The following is a 23,721-nucleotide window of genomic DNA, read 5'->3' on the forward strand; positions in this document are numbered from 1 at the left end:
TGATTTTAACTTTTAGAACCTAAATATTGAAGGAAAACTGGAAGCGAAAACACCATTTACTTCCAATGCTTAATTCAATCCTATGACCTAAATAGAATAGGCTGGAATGTTCCTTATCTGGTTAAATATTTTTAAAAATGAGGTATCCTGTGTTTATTAAATGAATCAGAACTTATAAACTTAAATATATAGGCTGAATTCATTCTCTTATAAAATACTTTCAAATATGAGATTACACGGCTCTCTGTTAAATGAACATATTTTCCGTGTTTTACTATGTTTCGGACTTTCGGCTATTTAATATTTTTAAATAAATTTATTGAAAAGATAGTTTTAGTGCCGAAAGTTAGTCTCTAGCACATGGATCACACTTAAGAAAAAAGCAAAAAGGAATATGTAGACGAGTAAACAGTTTGCCAAATAAAATGTCTAAATGGAGACTAATTTTACCCATTAGAAGAACATTATTTAAAATAAATTCCCTTCAACTGTTTTTCTGTTTTTTTTTTTAAATAAGTTCTCGACCATTAACCATGCCATATGCAATACTGTTTTTAAACTTGGGCAAGATAGGCCCCTTCCCTGATCCCTTCATCTGACCATTCTGTAGCCCACCTCTTGCCCAGGGATGTGCCTGCTCACTTCCCCTATGAGATTCTAGACTAATTTCCAGCCCACAATGTGGTAAGAACTGAAATTGGGAGAAAATCTTTCAAACTTCTAGAGTAATTTGAAAGAGTAATTCTGTCTGGTTAATTTCATAATAAAAAAAACTTGGAATGTATTTATATGGGGTTTTATTTCATTTTTCTAGAAATTTTTTTCACTTTGTAAAAGTATTTCAAGACGAATTAAAAATAAAAACAAATCTTCTATTTTATAGTTTGTTTAAAAACTACTGTTCTACAACTCATTGGTACCTGGTACCCTGGAATTTCCTGCTACCTGAACCTTCATAGGCCTCTTTTCCAGGTCCACATTCCCAGGGTCAGAACACATGACCCATATGTGCACTCCTAGACCCAGTGGGCAGTGTTTGCAGGGAGGTGTGGCAGCTTGAATGTGTAGGCTGGGAAGTCTACATGCATCATGAAGGATGGAGCTGAGTTTGGGAATAGAGGGTGGCCAGGTGCAGGCTGGGGCTGGGACCACTTTCCTATATCTTCATGTCCCAACAAGAAAATCACACAAGTCCCAGAATTCTAAATTTAAACTTGTCCTTCTAGGTTGTTATGAAAGTGTATTTGTCAAGGTAGGAGGATGGAACATATTGTATTTAACAATATGTAGCTTAATTTATAACTTTTAATATTTAGACATTTGATATGTGAGATTCTATCTGCATTCTTACTCTGAGCCTTGTAAATGTCCAGATGAGTGGGTCTGCTGTTGAGAAATTTAAACTTATTAAAAAATATGTTTCAGGTACACTCAAATTTATATCAGCTTCTTTGGTAGATACAAATCCAATAGGTTCTCTTATCACAGACTTTTAGAGTTCAGAGGAACCTTTGACCTAACTTCAAGTTTGTAAAATCTCTGTTAGCTAGTCAGACAGCTTTTATTTGAACACCTCTAGGAGGTGGGTGCTACCTAAGTTCTGTTGTAGTCACCCTCACTCAAGGAAAAGAAAGTTATATTTTCAGAGATGTGTAATTGTGTTCTGAGGAAGAAAAGCATGTTTAAGAAACATATTTCTGGTTACAGACAGACAAATATAAAAAAATTCACAGATTTTTCAAAATTAATCCCACTTCTCAGAGTGAAGGAATTATAATAAGTAATGAAATAGAACTACTGTGCAAACTAGGGACAATATGATGACAGGAATGTGAGAAAAGGAAAAATGTAATTTTTTTTCTTCGTTTATTCTACCAGCAGCAGAAGCTTAGTCTGTAAAATACAGCTATTTCCACTTGACTATCCATTCAGGTCATAAGACCTTTTCTCATTAACGTATTTGTTCTTTATCTGGTCTTATGTCGCCTACCTAACTTTGGGATCATCCTCAAAAAAAAAAAAAAATCAATTGTGAACCTATTTCTTTCATTTAATTATCCAATACTTCTCATGTCATCTGCTACTTGATCCAATTCATACAACAAAGGATTTAAAAAATCACTTAAAAAATTTATTCACCCTGTCTTCCAAAATAAAAGGAAATAGAGACATTATCTGCACTTGATAAGAATTTTGAAAAGCACAGAAAATCCACTAATAAAAATTTTACTAGATGTTTTTGAAGCAACTGAGGTCAGAATTCTTAAAAGAAGGTGTGCAGAAAGTGAAGGACTGTGGCATGTTTACAAAGAGGTTCTTGTGATTAGCGAAGAGTTCATTTTTTTAGAAAATGTATGGCTATATTTAAAATATAAAGGGGTTTTCCTCTTAATACTTAAAATTATATAGTAAATATCATTGCCCTAATTCTTCTTACTTTGAGTTTTGTAAAAACATAATATATATACAATTATGACGTCTGCATCTAAAAATGTGTGTGTGTGTGTGTGTGTGTGCGCGCACACTCGTGCGCTCATCTCATAGTCTTCTGGTTATTTAAACATAATGTATTATCTTTCTTACTCTCTCTTAGTCCTCCCACACTCTCACTAAGGGACCAATTTAGATCCAATGATTGAACAGTCTAAAAAGTAACGGTCACAGAATAAAGCTTTAATTTTTATTTCTACTGGAGGTGAAGTACTCAATGTGAACTTTGAGTATGATAGTATAGGGAAATCCATTTGGAAACTTGGTATTCTTTTGAAAATAATAATTAATAACCATTCTGTGTTATTAATACAATAATTTGTTCTATGAAGAAAATATCAACAGGTATATCAGAGTTCATTATTGTCTACATAATTTTTTTAACATTAGAATAGATTAAATTATATGGTTCAAACATAATATTATTTTTTTCTTTTAGCATGTGGGATTGTACAAATTACTACTTAATCCCAATAAATGTACTCTTTTATGCTTACCATTTCTAATGGTTGGGTATTTAAGATAATAATTTTGATATTTTCCTTCTGTGTCTTATTAGATTACTGTAAATTTGTATGTCTATAACTTTTCTGCCTGTAGTTTTGTGATATTAATTATCTCACAGATTCTTTAAGGCAGTGGCTAAAGGAGTATACAGCATCTATGATCTGGGATATTAGTTGTACAAGATGACATCTATTATTTCATTAGATTCTGAAATACTAAGCTTTATTTAGTGGTAGATATGGTAAAAAAAGATGTTTAAGAAATATTCTTCAGTCAACTGACTAGCTATCCTGCCTTTCCCTGTCCATGCTTTGAAGAATCTAAACCTGAAATCTAGTCCTCTATCTTAAGCAGAAAAAAGGAAAATATGTCCCATCACATACATGTTTTACAGTTTCATTTTTGAAGTTCATATAATGTGATCTATCAAACAAACATGTAGAAAGATAGGTCTCAGAATGTGTGAGGATCACTTACAAAATTTGTTATATTATCATTAATGTCCAAGAAACTTCAACTTTTCTAAAGTGTCAGATAAAGGAACAAATATATGTATTATTTGGGAAATAATAAATAATAAATTTAAGGAATAAACCAAATTTTGTGTTGTATCACGTGTCACATGCCTATACGCCCAGGCAGGCAATGCAAGGGTTCTTAGATGCTCAAGTGAAAAATGATACAAGGTTTAAGGGCCATGAGAACCTATGGGCTCTCTAAAGAGGGCAGAAGAGAGTTCCAGCAAATTTTGCCATGTGATAATCCAGTCCTAGTGTTTCCAGTCTGTCAAAAGAAACAACAAATTCAGATTTTTTATATGTAATTTTCAATTATTTAAAACACTGTATAGTTGACCCTTGAAGAACATGGGTTTGAACTGCACAGGTCCACTTATACATGGATTTTTCTTCCAATAAATACTGCAGTACTACACAATCCATGGTTGGTTGAACCCATGTATGTGGAACTATGGATATGGAGGGCTGACTATGGGATTTGGGCATAAGCAGATTGTGATATATGTGGCAGTTCCTGGAAACAATACCTCGTGGATACCAAGGGATGACTGCACTTCCCAAACAACCACCAAAAAACATACTTACTGATCATATTAGTTCTGTGGCTGTCAATTTCTAATACAATATTACAGTATAATGAAATCCAAACTATCAGGTACTAAACCACAAAGAAATCTAGGAGGAACGATATATTATTTCTGAAAGATATTAGTCTAACGTGGTGAAATGTCTACCAGGTACATCATCCTGATAAAAATGTTGAGTATTTTTAGGGGGGTGGAGTTACAAATAATTTGAACAACATAAACAAATATGCAGAACATGTAAAATACTGGCCCTTTGTCCATCATTACCTTAGGAAGCACAAAGTGGAATTGTAGTAGGCTCAGAGATAAACAACAAAATTGTGGTTGATCAATGATATCCATGAGTAGGTGGAGGAGAAAGTTGAAGTTGAGGTCAAGAATGCATAAAGATAAGTAAGAAAAGAAGGGAATTTTTTTTTTTTTCCTGAAAAGATAACAACTAAGATGGAATAGTATTGGGTCTACAATGTACCCATAAGGTAAATCCTTGGTGTTATTACAGGATTCTGGAATAACAGTACTAGGAGAACTTCTTGTAAAATAAAAAGAAAAGGAAAGGAAAGAGGAGGAGAGGTTTGGAGGCCAGTAGGGATTACAACTGCAGCCCCTCAGGACTGTATATATTTGCAAACTTTAAAAGCTTCTGCCTGAGGGTCTGGCATCCAATCAGCCTGAAACTAGGTGATCACTGAATTCCTTTCTTTGGAACACTGACAGGTCTTGGCACATGCTGAACAGCAGGGGCAAATCAGGAATAAATAAGGCAGTATATACAACCAAAAAGATGTAAGAGACAACAAAGAGCTAGGGCAGGGTTGAATGAGAAGGATCATCACCTACACAAAGTCACTTCAAGACTGATAGAGGTAGCAGTTTTGCCTAATATATAGAAACAGACACAGAGAATTAGGCAAAATGAGGAGACAAAATATGCTCCAAACAAAAGAAAAAACAAAACATCAGAAAAAAAAAAAAAAAACCTTAATGATATGAAGATAAGTAATTTATCTGGTAAAGAATTCAAAATGATGGTCATAAAAGTGCTCACTGAACTTAGGAGAAGAATGGATGAACACAGTGAGAACTTCAACAAAGTGTTAAAAAAAATAAGAAAGAATCAATCACAGCTAAAGAATGAAATAACATGAGTAACATAAATTAAATGAAAAATACACTAAAGGGAATCAATAGCAGATAAGATGATACAGAAGAATGATTAGCAATCTGGAAGACAGGGTAATGGAAAACACCCAATCAGAACAAAAAGAGAAAAAAAAAATTATATATGGATAGCTTAAGGACCTCTGGGACAACATCAAGCACAAGAATATTTGCTTTATAGTGATCCCAGAAGTAGAAAAAAGAGAGAATGGGGAACAAATGTATTTGAAGAAATACTGGCTGAAAACTTCCCTATCCTAGAAAGGAAACAGACATCCAGATCCAGGAAGCACAGAGAGTCCCAAACAAGATGACTCCAAAGAGACCTACAAAGAGACACATTATAGGTAAAATGTCAACAATTAAAGAGAGAGTACTAAAAGCAGTAAGAGGAAACCAACTAGTTAATATAATGGAAGCAATTTTTTCAGCAGAAACTTTGCAGACCAGAATGGAGCAGCATGATATATTGAAAGTGCTGAAACAAAATAAAACAAACAAACAAAAATTTACAACCAAGAATGCTCTATCCAACAAGGTTATCATTCAGAATTGAAAGTGAGATAAAGAGTTTCCCAGACAAGCAAAATCTAAAGGAGTTCACCACCACTAAACTGGCTCTGCAAGAAATGTTAAAGGGACTTCTATAAGCTGAAATGAAATGGCACTAATTAATAAGAAAACACATGAAACTAAAATTCTCACTGGAAAAGGCAAATATATAGTAATGGTAGTGGATCAATCACTTATAAAACCTGTGTGAAGGTTAAATGACGAAAGAGAAAATAAAGACAAAAAAAATCCAAACATGACACTAAAGAAAATCATTAAACAATCATTAAACAAACAAACAAACAAAAAAACCCAAGACCCATCTTTATGCTGCTTATAAGAGACTCACTTCAGATCTAAACACACACAGACCAAAAGTGAAGGAATGAAAAAAGATATTTCATGCAAATAAAAACAAAAAGAAAGCTGGGGTAGCAGTACTTACATGAGATAAAATATACTTTAAAATAAAGACTGTAACAAAAGACAAAGAAGAGCATCACATGATGATAAAGGGATCAATCCAACAAGAGGATATAGCATTTGTAAATATCTATGCACCCAACATAGGACCACCTAAATATATAAAGCAAACATTAATAGACATAATGGGAGGGGGCCAGATATCTACATTTTAAAAAGTGCACCAGGTAATTGTGGTGCAAAAGACCTCATTTTTGAGAAACACCTCACTGATAAAGCCTGTATTGCAAATCAACAGTTATGAAAGGAATACTGAGAGAAAGCATATCATAACCTTTTGAGGTTCATCACAGACAAAAAAAATATACTTGCCCTGGACATTTCTTCTTGCCACTATCAGAGGTAGATTATTGGAATGGATAGCCAAGGATTTGGTGGTAAGTTCCTAACATTTCCCTTTTCTCAATTTATGTTCATTCTTTTTGTTCACATTAAGAACCTTTTTAGTATATTAGCTCAACTCTAAGAGCTGTTCATTGCTAACTACTTCATGTCAAACCACTGATAAACTCTCAACTACAGATCTTGATGACCAGGTCTTTATTATTGTCTCTGGGATCAATTTCATGCTTGTTTTTTCCAGTCTATTCTAAAACTCTGTGAGGGCAAAGGTACTTTCCAAAATAAGGCCAATCAGCCACTCTGCAATTTCACCCTAGGCCTCTTTTGCCAATGAGCTCCTTTCTGGAAATGGATTCTAAGTAACTGTGTTTGGATCAAGTACCTTAAGCACCACTGAAGAAGGACTAATAAATATACTATATGCAGGTTGATGATCATAACTAAGGTACTATGCTTCTTCTGTTGGTGATAGTAGGAAGAATCAATGAAAGAAAAGAAAAAGTAAAATTTCATACAATTTTATAAAGACCTAATAGGTTAAGTCAAGAAAGAAACATTGAGAACTTACACTTGGAGCACTGTCCTTGGGTCTCCAACTTCGCTCCCATCACCAATTGTCAAGGTGTCATAGCCAATTTCCAGATCGAATTCTTCAAAATTTATCTGGATAACCTAGCAATAAACAGAAACAAACATCTCAAATATATTTCATTATATAATAAAAGCAAACAAAAGAGCAATGGGAGAAAAACATTTAAAATGCACTGTGGACATACTATATATCTATAGATCTATAGCTATCTGTATAAGAATTTCAAACTATGGCAGGAGATCATGTGAGACTATTCCTAAAATTCAATCATTATAATTACAACATATTTTTTATTTACTCTATTGTATCTTCTGTAATAATTTTTCAATGAAATGGCATGGCTTCTGTTTATAGGATACTCTTATTTGAGGAATTTGAATGCAAATCTAATTTAAGAAGGCTTTATAAAAAAGTATATGTACCTGAAGAGTGGTTACATCTGCATAAATTTTTACAAGCTAGCACGGAAAAACACAGAGTATACTATTTCCATGAAATAGTAAAGCTTAAAAAATGTTAGAGCAAAATTTGAATCTAGATCACTAAATTTAAAGGCATCAGGTTTATTTCTGTATATCCTTTGATAACAGAATCCCTCATATATATTATATTTTGCTGGCAAAACTAGGAGCACAATTCTTTGGGAGACACATTATACCATAACAAAAAAATTAATATTAATTCTTATCAAAATATACTCATGCATTCATTTATTGTTTATATATCTATGTAAAAATTCATATTTAATTAAATTGCAATTCTTAAATTAGAAACCCAATATAATACTAAAGAATAATATAATCAAGAATCCATATAAGAAGAAATTACATAAATATCATCCTATATATAATCATGGCTTGAGCAAAAAATAATTTATAATAAAGTATTATTCAACACCAGTTAAAGAAAATGAATGGCTGAGGTTACCACTAGTACTAGAGAATAAATGAAAAAAAGCTTTAAAATATTTTAAATTATTATTTAAAAATTAATTTTTATAATTGTTACTTTGGTATCATAAAAAGAAATTCTTAAGAAAATGAGGGATTTCATACCCTGACTCTTTTTAGCTTTGTAACAAAAAACCACATTTTTGATTATGTCTATTTCTTGATTTTTAAATCATTTTTTATTAGCATTAATTAAAGCAACTGTTTTGGTCAGGTTTAAATGCAGAATATATAAAAACACTGAATTTTACATGGCTACAATTTAAAAGTAAATGTTTCCCTGTTCTACACTGAGTTAAATATAAGTATTCTCAATTAATAATTGCCTGTTAATAGAGATTAAGTTGTTCCCATTTTTTTGCTATCATAAGCAACATGGTTACAACCAATATTAAATATTTTCTGGTTCAAATGTACAAGTATTAGGTTATATATGTACTTATGAGTGCAATTTCTGGATAACAACAAAGCAAAAATTAAATTTCATAATATTGTGCCATATGATTTGGAAATTATTTTACCAATTTAAATGCCTACAACGTGTGTACATTAGGTTTCATTATTTCTACCAATCCAGAGGGTGTAAAAAACGATTTTTTTTTTGCATTTTCTTCATTAGTAATTAAGTTCTTTTTTCATATGTTTATTTGTCATTTATGTTCCTTTTTTCCTTGACTCAATTAAAGTTATTTTAATTTTCCTAGAAACATGTCAATGCTGAAAAAGTTTTCAAATTTATTGTCATATAATTATTTGCTTTCTTTTAGCCTATGTTGTCTGTACTCTTGTCCTATTTCTATTTCTAACATTATATGTCTTCTCTATTTTTGTTTACTATTTTTTATTGTGCTAACTATAATATATATTAAAAAATCAATTTTAGCTATTTTTAAGTGTACAATTCAGTGGCATTAATTATCAATATATTCACAATGCTATGCAACCATCACCATCTTTTTCCAAAAGTTTTCCAAACCAAAACCCTGTTACCATTAAGCCATAACAATAACTCCCCATTTTCCTCTTTCCCCCATCTCCTGGTAACTTCCAACATACTATCTGTCTCTACAAATTTTCACATTCTAGATATTTTATATACATGGAATAACACAATATTTGCCTTTTTGTGTCTGATTTACTTCACTAAGCAAAGTCTTTGAGGTTCATCTACATTATAGCGTGTATCAGAACTTCATTCTTTTTTATGGCTGAATAATAGTCCATTGTATGTATAGACCTAATTTGGTTTAACCATTACTCTGTTGATGGACACTTAGGGTGTTTCTATCTTTTATCTATGGTGAATATTGCTATTATGAAGATTGGTGTAAAAGTACTTATTTGAATCCCTGTTTTCAATTATTGTATATATACCTAGGAGTGAAATTACTGGGTCATATATTTAACATTTTGAAGAACTGCCAAGATGCTTTCCAGAGCTTCTGAACATTTTAAATTTCCACCAGCTATTCATGAGGGTTCCAATTTCTCCATATCCTCACCACATGTTATTTTCTGTTTTGTTTTTATCATACCCATTCTGGTAGGCGTAAAGTGGTATCTTACTATGGATTTAATTGCATCTCTCTAATTAATGATGTTGAGCATTTTTTCATGTACTTATTAACCATTTGTGTATCTTCTTTGGTAACCGTCTATTCAAGTCATTTACCTCTTTTCATTCATTTTTCTTTTACCCCTTTTAAAATTGTCATTTGTTTTATTGTTGTTGAGTTGTAAGAGCTCTTTACATATTCTAGATATTAATCCCCTATCAGATATATTATTTGCAAATATTTTCTCCCATTATGTGAATTGTCTTTCCACTCTTGTGATAGTGTTCTTTGACGCCACAAAGTTTTAATGTAATGAAGTCCAGTTTATCTATTTTTTATTTTGTTTCCTATGCTTTTGGTGTCATATTTAAGAAACATTGCAAAATCCCATATCATACATTTTTTTTCTATGTTTTCTTCTATGAATTTTATAGTTTAAGCTCTTAAATTTAGGTTTTTGATTTAACTGTTGTATACAGTGCAAGTAAGGATCAAATTTCATTCTTCTGCATGTGGCTATCCAATTTTACAAGCACCATTTATTGAAGCAACTACAGGCAAACCTTGCCTTATTGCACTTTGCTTTATTGTGATTGGCAGATATTGTATTTTTTACAAATTGAAGTTTTGTGGCAAAACTGTGGTTAAGCAAGTCTATCAGCACCATTTTTTAAACAGCATTTGCATACTTTGTGGCTGTGTCATGTTTTGATACTTCTCACAATATTTCAAACATTTTCATTATTATTACATTTATTATGGTGATCTGTGCTCAGTGACTTTTGATGTTTCTTTGTAATGGTTTTGGGGAGCCACAATCCACATCCACATAAGACTGCACACTTAAATGATAAATGTTGTGTGTGTTCTAAGTGCTCCACTGACAGGCTGTTCCCCCATCTTTCTCTATCTCTTTGGGCCTCCCTATTCCCTAAGACACAATAATATTGAAATTAGGTCAAATAATGACCCTACAGTGGTTTCTAAGTGTTCAAGTGTAAAGAGGAGTCCCACCTCCCGCACTTTAAATCAAAAGCTAGAAATGATTAAGCTTAGTGAGAAATGCATGCATTTCAAAAGTTGAGACAGGCTGAAAGGTAGGCGTGTTGCATCAGTTGCAAGTTGTAAATGCAAAGAAACTGCTCTTGAAGTAAATTAAAAGTGCTACTCTAGTGAACATATGAATGATAAGAAAGCGAAATAGCCTTACTGCTGATATGGAGAAAGTTTTAGTGGTCTAGAAGGAAGTTCAAACAAGTCACAACATTCTCTTAAGCAAAAGCTTAATTTAGAGTAAGGCCCTAACTCTCCTCAAATCTATGAAGGCTCAGAGAGGTGAGTAAGCTGCAAAGAAAAGTTTGAAGCTAGCAGAGGTTGGTTCATGAGGTTTAAGGAAAAAAAGCCATCTCCATAACATAAAAGTACAAGGTGAACAGCAGAAGCTGCAGCAAGTTATCCAGAAGATCTTGCTAAGAAAGTTAATGAATGTGGCTACACTAATCAACAGATTTTCAGTGTAGACAAAACAGCCTATATTGGAAGAAGACACCATCTAGGACTTTCACAGCTAGAGAGAAGTCAATGCCTGACTTCAAATCTTCAAAAGACAGGCTGACTCTCTTGTTAAGGGTATATGTAGCTGACTTGAAGCCAATGCTGATTTACTGTTCTGAAAACCTTAGGAATCTTAAGAATTATGCTAAATCTACTCTGCCTGTGCTCTATAAATGGAACAATAAAGCCTGGAAATAGCACACCTGTTTACAACATAGTTTATGGAATATTTTCAGCCCACTATTGAGACCTACTGCTCAGGAAAGAAAAAGATTCCTTTAAAAATATGATTGTTTATTGACAATGCACCTGATCACTCAAGAGCCCTGATGAACCTGTAAAACAAGATTAATGTTGTCATGTCTGCTAAACAACATCCATTCTGCAGCCCATGGATCAAGGAGTAATTCTGACTTTCAAGTCTTATTATTTAATTAACACATTTTGTAAGACTGTATCTGCCATAGATGGTGGTTCCTCTGATGGATCTGGGCAAAGTAAATTAAAACCTTTCTGTAAAGGATTCACCATTCTAAATGCGATTAAGAACATTTGCGATTCATGGGAAGAGCAAAATATCAACATTAATAGAAGTTTGGAAGAAGTTGATTCCAACCCTCATGGAGGACTTTGAGGGGTTCAAAACTTCAGTGGAGGAAGTCACCGCAGCTGTGGTGAAAATAGCAAAAGAATTATAATTAGAAGTGGAGCCTGAAGACGGGACTGAATTGCTGCAATTTCATGGTAAAACTTTTAACAGATGAGGAGTTGCTTCCTGTGGATGAGCAAAGAATGTGATGGAATCTCCTCTTGGTGAAGATGCTGTGAAGACTGTTGAAATGACAGCAAAGGATTTAGAATATTATATAAACTTACTTGATAAAGCAGTAGTAGCATTTGAGAGAACTGACTCCAATTTTGAAAGTTCAACTGTGGATAAAATGCTATCAAAGCACAGTGCCTGCTACAGAGAAATCACTGGTGAAAGGGAAGAGTTAATCAATGTGGCAAACTTCATTAATGTTTTATTTTAAGAAATTGGTACAGGGACTCCCCTGGTGGCGCAGTGGTTAGGAATCCGCCTGCCAATGCAGGTGACACGGGTTCGATCCCTGGTCTGGGAGGATCCCACATGCTGCAGAGCAACTATGCCCGTGTGCCACAACTACTGAGCCTACCCTCTGGAGCCCATGAGCCACAGCTGCTGAGCCTGTGTGCCACAGCTACTGAAGCCCACACACCTGGAGCCTGTGCTCTGCAACAGGAGAGGCCACCGCAATGAGAAGCCTGCACACCGCAATGAAGAGTAGCCCCCGCTCGCCACAACTACAGAAAGCCCGTGTGCAGCAACGAAGACCCAACGCAACCAGAAATAAATAAATAAATAAAATTGATTCTTTAAAAAAAAAAAAGAAATTGCTACAGCCACCCCAACCATCAGCACCACCACCCTGATCATTCATCAGCCATCAATATCAAGGAAAGACTGTCCACCAGCTAAATGATTATGACTCACTGCAGGCTCAGATTATGGTTAGGGTTTTTTTAATAGTTTTTAATAGTTTTTAGTGTACAGATCTTTCACCTCCTTGGTTAAATTTATTCCTTAGTATTTTATTATTTTTTAAAAATTTATTGAAGTACAGTTGATTTACAATGTAGTGTTAATTTCTTCTGTACAGCAAAGTGACTCAGTTATACATATACATATTCTTTTTCATATTCTGTTCCATTATGGTTTATCACAGGATATTGAATATAGTTCCCTGTGCTATACAGTAGGACTTTGTTTATCCATCCTATATATACTAGTTTCCATCTGCTAATCTCAAACTCCCAATCCTTCCCTCCCCCACCCCCCATAAAATATTTTTTAATTAAGATCTGTACACTGTTTTTTTAGGCACAATGTTGTTGCACACTTAATAGACTACAGTATACAGTAAACATAACTATTACACATACTACAAAACAAAAAATTTGTGAGACTTGCTTTATTGTGATATTCGTTTTATTGTGGTGGTCTAGAACTGAACACACAATATCTCCAAGGTATGCCTGTATACTTTCCCCATTGAATGTTTTTGGCACCTTTGTCAAAAATTAATTGCTCACAGATGGTAGGGTTTAGTTCTGTGCTCTCTTAGCTTTTGTTTATCTGGGAATATCTTGATATATCTTTCATCCTTGAAGGAGAGTTTTGACAGATATAGAATTCTTGGTTGACAGTTTTGTTTTCAATGTTTAAAGATATTGTCTCACTTGCTTCTCAGCTTCTTTTTCTTTTTTGAAATCAGCTGTTAATATTTTTTAGCATTTGTTGTACTTGAAGAGTCACTTTTTACCTGCTGCTTTCAAGATTCTCTTTGTTTTTACCTTTCAACCATTTGACTATAATATGTTTAGGTATGGATCACTTTAAGCTTATCTTACATAGAGTTTGTTGAGCTTCCTGGATGGGTAGATTCATGTCTCTCTCAAATTTGTGATCTTTTTGGTCATTATTCCTTCAAATATTCTTTCTGTACCATTATTTCTATCTTCTCCTCCTGAGAGTCATATAATACATTTGTTGGTCCATTTGCTCATATTCCACAGGTCCCTAGGCTCCTTTCACTTTTTTCACCTTTTTTCTTTTCTTTTTTTTTCTGTTCTTCAGACTGAATAATTTCAATTGTCCTATCTTCAAGCTTACTAATTCTTTCTTCTGCTGATCAAACCTGCTCTCAAAAACCTCTAGGTTTTTAAAATTTCAGTGATTATGGTTTAAAGCTCCAGAATTTCTATTTGGTTTCTTTTTTATAATTTCTATCTCTTTATTGATATTCTCATTTTATTCATATATCATTTTCATCATTCCCTTTAATTTTGTCCATGCTGTTTGAGCATAATTAATACAGTTGTTTTAAATCTTTGTCTAATAAGTTAAATGACTCAATGTCTTCAGGGATATTTTCTGTCAATTTATTTTGTTCCTTTCAATGGCCATATTCTCCTGTTTCTTTGCATACTTTGTGATTTCATTGCTGTTTCTGAAAACTAGCCATTTGAATATTATAATGTGGTATTTCTGGAAATCAGAGTCTCTCCCTTCCCCAGGGTTTGTTGTTCTTGATTTTTGAAGACTTGTGCCTATCCAATGTTTTAACTGGAATTTCTTTAAATTCAAGGAGCTAAAAAAAACATCCATTTCAACATGTTTGGGCTGCTATAACAAAATACCATAAACTGGGTGGTGTACAAACAATAGAAATTTATTTATCACTGTTCTCGAGGCTGGGAAGTCCAAGATCAAGGCACGGTTGATTCAGTGTATGGTGAGAGAAAGTTTCCTGGTTCACAGAAGGCCATCTTTTTGTTGTAACCTAACACCAGCAGAAGGGTCTAGGGAGCCCTTTGGGGTCTCTCTTATAAGAACACTAATCCTACTCATGAGGTCTCCACCCTCAGGACCTCCCAAAGGCCCCACCTCCTAATACCATCACATTGAGCATTAGGATTATGAATTCTGAAGGGACAGAAGCATTCAGATCATAGCAAGACTTCTCCCAGTCTTTGAGGACTGGCTCAGTGATAGGATATTCTTTAATACCTAGCCAGACCATTCACAATTTTGTCTTAGCCTTCACTTACTGCTTGCACTAAGCCTATAGATCAGATAGTGGTGAAAGCTTAGGGTCTTCTCAGGTCTTCCTGAGCATGTGTCTTGCCGTGGGCATGCATGCGACTTTCTAAATTCCACCATATACTGGAGGGCTCTTGCATGGCCTAATTTCCTGAAGAAACTCTGTTTCTTATTTCTAGTAACTCACTCATTGTGGCTTGTTTTCCTATGTGTTTAGTTATATTTAACAGTAAACCCATTTTTATTAGGGCTTCAGCTGTGAGAATCTTGAAGGTCTTAAACTGGGTGTAATTTCATTCATTTTCTGCTAACTGGATCCAGGGGTTACTACCAAGCTGGTGCCAGTTTAACATCTTGTGAGGCTTTTAGCTAAATACTAAAGTTTCAAGTTCAGCTTCTTCACCTGTTGATCCAAAGAGACTGGGCCTCAGTCTTGGTCTCCTAATTCTAGAGACTTATTGCCATTTGCCACAAGGAAAACCAAGCTTTCTTTACATTTCATCTCCAAGCTTTCTTTCAATTTCATCTCCTACTTTCATTTCAGTTCATTCTTCCTTTAATTATATACGCATAATTGTACTTGTGTTTGTATGGTATGCATGCATAGTCATAGATTTTCTTTATTGTGAACCAACAATGCACTGAAAAATGTGTTTCTTGTATTTCAGTGGGAGGGCCTTTCAGAGTACTTCATCTGTCATCCTTTCAAAAGAGAAATGACATGATCCACTTTACCCAAAGCCATTTCACAATAGAGCCATGAGTGCATTGCATTTAAAATTAGGGAATGTCGCCTATTAAATGGCTTTAAAAGTCTAATAGGCTAGTAGATACAAACTAGGAATTTAATAAGTGACTGGTTGATTGCCATTTCTATGCCAAACCCTTGATAGTCATTATTGTTTAGTCATGTCTCAAAAATTTTGGATATCCATTTAATGATAGATTTTATTTTGCCTGAATTGTAACTGAGGTTCATGCATGTATATATGCAACAATGAGAACTCTACTTCATTTTAAATTAAGTGATGAATTAATTACTAACTAATCCATATACTTTCAGATAAGCACTTAACCACTGAGCTGTCACTGAAATTTTAGACACTTATAATTCTTGAACAGTTTCAATGACACTGAATCACTGAGACGCTAAAATAGTCTGATTGAATTTGTAGAACACATTCATTTTAATTTGATTCTTGTATGCTTAGTTTAAACGTCATTACTGGACTGGTTCTTTAGAAGTAAAATCTATGCATAAAAAGAATAAAAACTACTTTGGCCTGAGCTGGAGACATTAACATAAGTAAAGCATTACAGTAAAATTCAAAAATGGTACACTGAGCTATTTCCAAAAGTAAAAAAAATAAAAACAGTAGAATGTATAAAAGTAATTTGCAAAAACAAAACCATTTTTTTTCACACAAAAATGTAATAAGTAACATCAGGAGTGTGATGTGAAATTTTCTTTTTCTGGATTTTCCTGTAACATGGAGGAGAAAGTAGCCACTTTCCATCCCTTTATCTTTGTATAATATGAAAATGAAATGAAAAGGTAATTAAAAAATCAGTACTCATCAGTGTAATATAACTACTTTCTCTACATATATAGTTGGCAGTAGGGCTGAAACATTTAGTAGGAAAATAGGAAGAATATAATGCATATTAGAAGAGAAAGGAACGTCATACATTTTGCCTTTCGTATTTGTTCCTAATCATTTGTGGGTGGGAAAAAAACCTGCATTTAGGTCATAGGACTGTTGAAGAAAAAGCTGTGATAATAAAATATGCTCCTAAATATAAAATAATTTATAATTGTCTTGATTTTTTAACCAAATAAGCCATACTCTTGGCTTCCACTTGTAAAGTGCCGATTCCAAATTACTATATGATGTTGCTAATTGAGGGTTATGTTAAAAAATTTAAGCCACTAATGTAATCAATTAACAGTAATCTCATGCATATTAACACTGGCTTTCCAGAAGTGAGAAATCTGTAAATAATATTAAATATTAAATGGTTAGTAGATCCATTTCCCATAAGGCTTAAGACATGGGTTTTCACAAGGTATTTTGATAGAACTGGTATAGAACCTATGTTTCATAATTGTCATTCTCTCCATCATTCACAGAGGGTTTAAAACCATGACTTCTCCATCATTATGTTTTATTAAGTCATGTGGAATCCCCATTTATACACTTTGTATCTTTTACCCATGAAATTTTTTTAAATTGGCAAGTATTTATATTGTGTGAGTCCTGGGCTCAGTGTCACACATGCACTGCTTCATTTTAACCCTAAAACTATAGGTAGCATCCATTTATATATTAGTTTGGCCACTCAGAAGCTGAATATCCTCCTTGTGTTTGCAAAATTAGGAGGCTTGGTAGGAAGCATAGTATACTTCCCAGCATGGTTAGATGTTATCTTCCTCATCATTAACTGCAACCAGAGTGTAGGCATGAAACCTAAGCTCCCCAAACCATGGATTCTGGCAGAGGGTGGCAAAAGCAGCAGAAACATCCAGTTTTAGAAGCAATAGTAGTTGTAATATGTAATGGCACTGATGTCCTAGAGCAGCATTATCCAACAGAAAAAAATCTTCCCACAAGTCAGAACCAGAAGCCATATCAGACTATGACAAAGTAAAGTTCTAGTGAGGTAAAATGGGTTCTGCTACATTCCAGGCTGATCAAGGAACTCATCCCCCTTCCATTGAAGGTAGTCTTCACCAGTCTTCTTAACCAGCAGGATATGATATTGTTCTATGAATCAATGACTGACCTCTGAAGTTTCAACTATGACGGATATCACATTTATTTGGGATGTAATGATAACTGTCTATTGGCTATAGGTCTCTAGATAATGAGGAACTAAATCTGGATATAATGGAGAAGCCAGCACAATACTTGGAGATACTAGAGTTGTATGTAACTGGCTAAGATTTTTGGTTTTCTCTATTAATGAAGACAGCATTTTTTCATGTAAACATTTTTCAAAGTGAATGTAGGGAAAGAACTATGCATCTGGATGAACATTTGATAACAAAACGAGTGGATTGTGGCAGAAACTATTGATTGCTTATCCAACAGCCATCTTACTTGTTCACTCCAGACTTTTCTCTTCCGAACAGGACATTGATTTTGTTCAGCTATGCATATTTCTACGTACATTCTCATGCTTTAGGGACTGCTGACCCCATACCAAGTTCCATGGAATGGCTCCTAATGAGTCTATGCCAATATTAGCAGTTCCATTTCATTTGTCAGGGATAAGATTAGATCTTACTAAGTCACTTAATTCTGGTCAGTCAGTGGAAGGTGAGGAGCAATCTTCTGGGGGTGGGGTGCTTTCGGGAAAATATTTCTTCACGCTCAAATGAAACACAAAGAATCAGTCTGCTTTGGAGGTGACTGGATCTGAATGTACTGACTAGAGCTACTGCAACCATCTTGCAATATGTAGTTTAAGGACAAAGCTAACACATGGAGATGCCCAGAGCCAAGAGATGGATGTTTTTACTGTATGCCTGAGACTTGCATACCTCTGGATAGTATGCTGTGCTAAATAAGGCATTTCCTTATTATTTAAACCATATCTTTCCCGTACTTAAACTGAAAACATTCTAGTGGATACATCAGTATATTCAATTCTAAGTTTTAAAAAATGCTTTGCCCAGTAATTTGTCTGTGTTTATTTGGCTAAAAGTGATGGGACTAAATTCAATCTCAGACTTCCCTGATGCGACAATCCAAGTGCTCAAACTTCACACTATTCTGCATTTGCATAGTAAACGTCTGCAACTTAGGAAATACCTTCTGTCTGCCAAATACCTGGTATATAATAGCATAACTTCTAAGTAAGTTCTTTGATGTTGCACATATGCCTCATGTTTTAAATAGAGATGGCAAGGGAAGATAATTTCTGAAATCTGACAAGTAACAAATATTGTGTCAATTCCTTGGGGGAAAAATACAGAAAGCATGGATTGGTATAAGCGATTTTATCTTCCATGATAAAGTCTGTATTTTTTTGCTTCAAAATAAATCTGGAAGCTGATGAAATTTCTTAGTATTTCTCCAGTCACAGTTCCCTGTATTGGCCAATTTGCACCAATATAACTAGTATTGGAATGAAATGAAGCTTTGATGATATTTAACTAAACAAATTAATGATGCTTTAATATTAATACCAAGCTAATCACATTAGTGAGACAAGATAATATAAGGGTACAGGCAAAGATATGGTTTAAGTCTCTCTCTGTCACGGAATGTTACATTATTTTGGGGAAGTCTCATAACTATAAAAGAGTGTTTATAATTCATAATTCCTAAGGTTGAAGTAGGTATTACATTAAACAAAGTTTGTAAAACAGAACATTCTGTGCTTGATATACAGTAGGCCTTCAATAAATGGCAGTTATTATTAGCTAATCATAAAATAAATGTTGACATCTGTTCACAGTGGATCTTGAGGATGAAGTTCTATTTCTGGCAACCCCACTGTGATTTAAGGAGGAGAGTTTCTTCCCCAAAATCTATGCTGCTAGAAATTTATCTTTTCTGGAAGAAAATAATATTTTCTCTATTAAGTTCATTTCAGAATGACTATAATTCACTCTGTAATTAACAAGTATATTTCTTACCAGGTGAGGAAATTCAGAATGCATAAATACAAAATATACACAGTGTAAGCTTTGCATACAAAGCTTAAGGTATGTAATGCTATATTACACAATCAATTTGACATATAATTAAAGAACTTCCTTTTTCATATATGTCTCAGACCTTAGCGATCACAGTCCAATTTGGAGACAAGACATAAACAAGATAAATACAATACCCTGTGTTAAGTGCTTTGGGATATGGACACACAGGGTTAACATGGGCAGAGGTGAGAGCTGCCCAATCCAATTAAAGAGTAAAATGGAAAGATTTCCCCCAAGAGAGAATCCCCAGGCAGCGCAAAGGAAGGTAAAGATGGGAACTGGGGAAGAACATTGTAGAAGACAGCATGAAAAATGGCACAGTGGGAAGAAATATTCTTTTTGTTTCTGTAATATCAACGGTGAAACAGGAAGTGATTAAAAGGAAGGCTAAAAATGGAGGTAGGAGCTATATCATGTTAAGGACTTTGAACTTTATCTTATAAATGAGGAGCGGCAAATAATGAGTTTTGAGTGGTGTGTTAACAGGGTTTTATTTGCTTTTCATATGCTCACTTTGGCAGCAGGAACAATCTGTATTTGAAGTGGAGTAGGGCAGAGTTAGAGAGATTGAGGGACTAAACTTGAGCTGTAAAAGTAGGGATGGAGAAGAATGGACTCAATCTAGATTTTTTACCCCCCCCAAAAAATGATTGTAGTCATTTTTTCCTTTTTCTCTTTTCATACATATAGAAGCACTAGTCAAAAGCTCACTCAAAAATCTATGCCTCATAGGACTATTTTATCAAATTTTATTGGGTATAGTCTAATTCAGACAAAGCAGAATATTCAACCCATTTGTCCAAAAAATCATGTATTTCAGAATAATCCTAAAATTTTACTGTTTTGTGATATGTATTGTGTGTGATATGTATTACATGTGTACATGGAAAATTAGTGTTCAATAACTGTTTTATTAGTAATCATCCTAATTTGCCTATTTTTGTAAAAAGGTAAATTTACATGAAATTTGTGAAACAAATACTGTAAGATAAAAAAGGTTTAAATATAACACATATAAACCCAACATTTATTTATTTGAAAGTAATCTCATTTTAGAGGAAGAAATTAATCTCTCATATTCTAGAAGGATTATACACTATAATATTATATATTTTCTGACAGAAGACGTATTCCAAGACTCTTGGACTAGACCATTCAAAAATGAGGAGTGCCAGCCTAGGGAATTCTCTAGGTTCATCCACTTTGCTGCAAGAATCAGGTTAATAGTTTCAATTCTTACAAAGGCTCATATTTTAGAGACAGGAGGGGAATCTGGAGACACAGTAAGATATTGATGGAACGATAAAAGCTTTCAGCTTTGTTTATTTTTCTATGCCTTTTGTATTTGTGCACTGCTCTTCCCCTTTAGGGGGTTGCTGGTATGTAACAGTTACATTAAATATGGCACTACAAATGTTTCACTGAAGGGAAGAAACTACATAAAATGAAAAATGCATCAAATATTAAATCTATAACAAAACTGTACAAAACCATTGGTTCTTTCTGTCATTTATTTATGTTTTGCTACTGGAGGATATAATTTAAATTTCATAATATATATAAATGATCAACTTGAAGTTACAAATTTTGAAGAAAATGCTTGCAGATACTGTTGCTGGTTTTAGGAGGATATTCATTACAAATTTGTACATGTTAGGTTGTACATATTGAAACAAATTTTAAACAAATATGAGTATGTCTCATTAAAGTGAATTTGGTAAGAAGTACTATTTTGCTGGGTTTTGTCACTCATTAATAATGACGTCAGTCGGATCCAGAATATCTATCTCTCCATTTATTCATCTATACTATTTTTATGCAGAGAACCTTTGACTTGAAGCTTTATTAAAAAATGAGATTAGTTTAAAATGACTAAACATACAACATGGTAGTGAGATACTATACATTTTTGTATATAATGAGCCATACAGTGGATTCTAATTCCCATCTTCAGTTTATTTTTATTGTTTTTCTTTGATACCAAAGAGGAAGGATGCAAGATATTAGCTTCTCAATTCATGGTCTTTGTTGTTAACTTTATTTTTGTTTATGTAATTTCTTCAAGTGTTAATGAATCTTTATCAGTTAATATTTATGGAAGACCTTGTTTACTTCCAAAATTATCTTCTTGAGTAAGCAATTTAGGTAGAAGCCCAAGAAGTTAGTGTATGAGGAATTATTTGCCACTGAACTCACTGTTTGCCAGTTATCCAGGAAGAAAGATTCCTGGTCCATGAATGAATATTCTTCGGGGCGAGTGGTTGGGAAAAGAGTAGTGAGAGATAGTTATACTATTTGCTGTTTTGTGAACTGCACTTCAATTAATAAGCCTCTTTTAAAAATTTTGGATGTTATGCTGAAACACAAATCAGATAAATCTTCTTCCTAAAAATTTTTAATTTGTTTAATTCATTCTATAAATTTGTATTTAGAGCCTACTCTTTACCAGGTGCTATTCTAGTGCTGGGGATATAGACAAACTTTCCTCCCTTCTTGGGGAAGTATACAAAAGATAGAGAAGCAGCATATAATATAATACCATACAATATGAGATATTCAAATACTGATGTGTTACAAGGTGCTATAAAAAAAATAAAGCAAGGACATAGAGATGGAGGTGGCCAGTGATTCAGGGGAGAGAAAGTGACACTTAAGAGATATCTAAATGAAGTAAGAGATATAATGCTTCTCATTACATTTTTGGATGGATCGCAGAGGGCCCTGTATGATCCGAGCTTTAATCAGCTCTATAGCCTCCATTTCTTACATTCTTCTCCTTACCCACTATGCCACAGGACCGCTGTCATCTTTTTAGTTTCTAGAAGACACCAGGGTCTTCACGGGCCTTTATAAACACTTTTTCTTCTACCTCCTCTCGTCTTTGCATTGCTAGTCCCTTGTCATCCTTTAATATTGGATTAAATCTCACTTGCTCAGAAAGGTGTTCACTGACAATTCTGAGTAACCTCCCTTCTATTCCACCCAGAGTGTTTCCTTCAAGTTGTGACTACTAATTTCTGTGTTTACTCTTTTATTTTCCATTTAAATCACTAACTGAACACTTTCTAAGGGCAAAGAATTTGTCTTTTTATTTTTAAAAATCTATTGTAGTCCCAGCTTTCTAGTTAATGAAAATGCAGGGTTTCCCAGGAAAAGTTTAGGATTTATAACACTGGTTTTCATCTGGCCATTCCAAGATATATGAAGTTTTATATGGTTGCTTTTGGATGCTAGAGATCATCACAGAAAAAAGGTATAGCTACCACATCCTGTATCTTCAGATTTTGCTCCTCCCTTCTGTCCTTTCCTCTGGTATCATACAATGTGAGTGGTTATGCTGTTAGGTCAGGAGGGGGCTGAATTTCAAGGAAGATATGTAATGCTGAGCAAATGGATTAGACAGAATTGTATAATTTGATGATATGTAGCCTATGTGACTTTGGTTATATGAGAATAATCAAATCATCCAAGTGACTTTCCTCCACACTGGTTAGAGATTCCAGAAGTTCAAAGAGCTTTAATACTAAGAAGGGCAAGTGCTGGATACACTGGTACAGTATTGCACTCCTTCTCTCTCCTCACTACCTAGCTATAGCTGTTGCTGAGGGGCTGGGCAGCTGAGGGGAAAAAAAAAAAAAAAAAGCAACGTCCCATATTGGTGACCATGGCTCTTATTAACTCCAAGGCTGTGATTAGATAACCTTCTACCTTGCAGTAAAATATCTCAGGGTCAGGAAGCAAAGCTCACAGCTCTCTCAGTTCCTTTTTTAAGCTCTCTTGACAGAAGCCTATTCTGACTTCTTAGAAACATCTGCTGATGGCTTCTGACAACTAATATCAGCTGGGAGTCTCCACAAGGATATTTCAAGTTCTGAAATGTGTGTGAGCATGTGTTATGTGCACAGTGGGAAGCTAAGATCAAACAGTGATAGAAGCATTATGGCTCAGCACACTCTGGGTATGTGGTGGCGGTGGTGGTGATGGTGGTAGTACTAGTTGCAGTAGTAGTAATATCATTATTATTAACATTTTTGAGCATATACTATATTCTAGACACTGTTCTAAGTATATGGCATGTTTTATCTCATATAATCCT

The 23,721-nt window shown here is 34.1% G+C and overlaps 1 protein-coding gene across 3 annotated transcripts in view; it reads right to left on the reverse strand.

Annotated features, from left to right (window-relative positions):
• Nucleotides 1-23,721, reverse strand: part of CSMD3 (CUB and Sushi multiple domains 3) — a 1,197,799-nt gene that overhangs the window by 575,748 nt on the left and 598,330 nt on the right. For all 3 annotated transcript variants that reach the window (XM_061171997.1, XM_061171996.1, XM_061171995.1), the window contains one exon: nucleotides 7,209-7,312. In XM_061171997.1, coding sequence (XP_061027980.1) covers nucleotides 7,209-7,312 — 104 coding nt within the window. The remainder of the gene's footprint in view (nucleotides 1-7,208; nucleotides 7,313-23,721) is intronic.

Source organism: Eubalaena glacialis, chromosome 17 (assembly GCF_028564815.1).
Source record: "Eubalaena glacialis isolate mEubGla1 chromosome 17, mEubGla1.1.hap2.+ XY, whole genome shotgun sequence".
Taxonomy (NCBI): Eukaryota; Metazoa; Chordata; class Mammalia; order Artiodactyla; family Balaenidae; genus Eubalaena; species Eubalaena glacialis.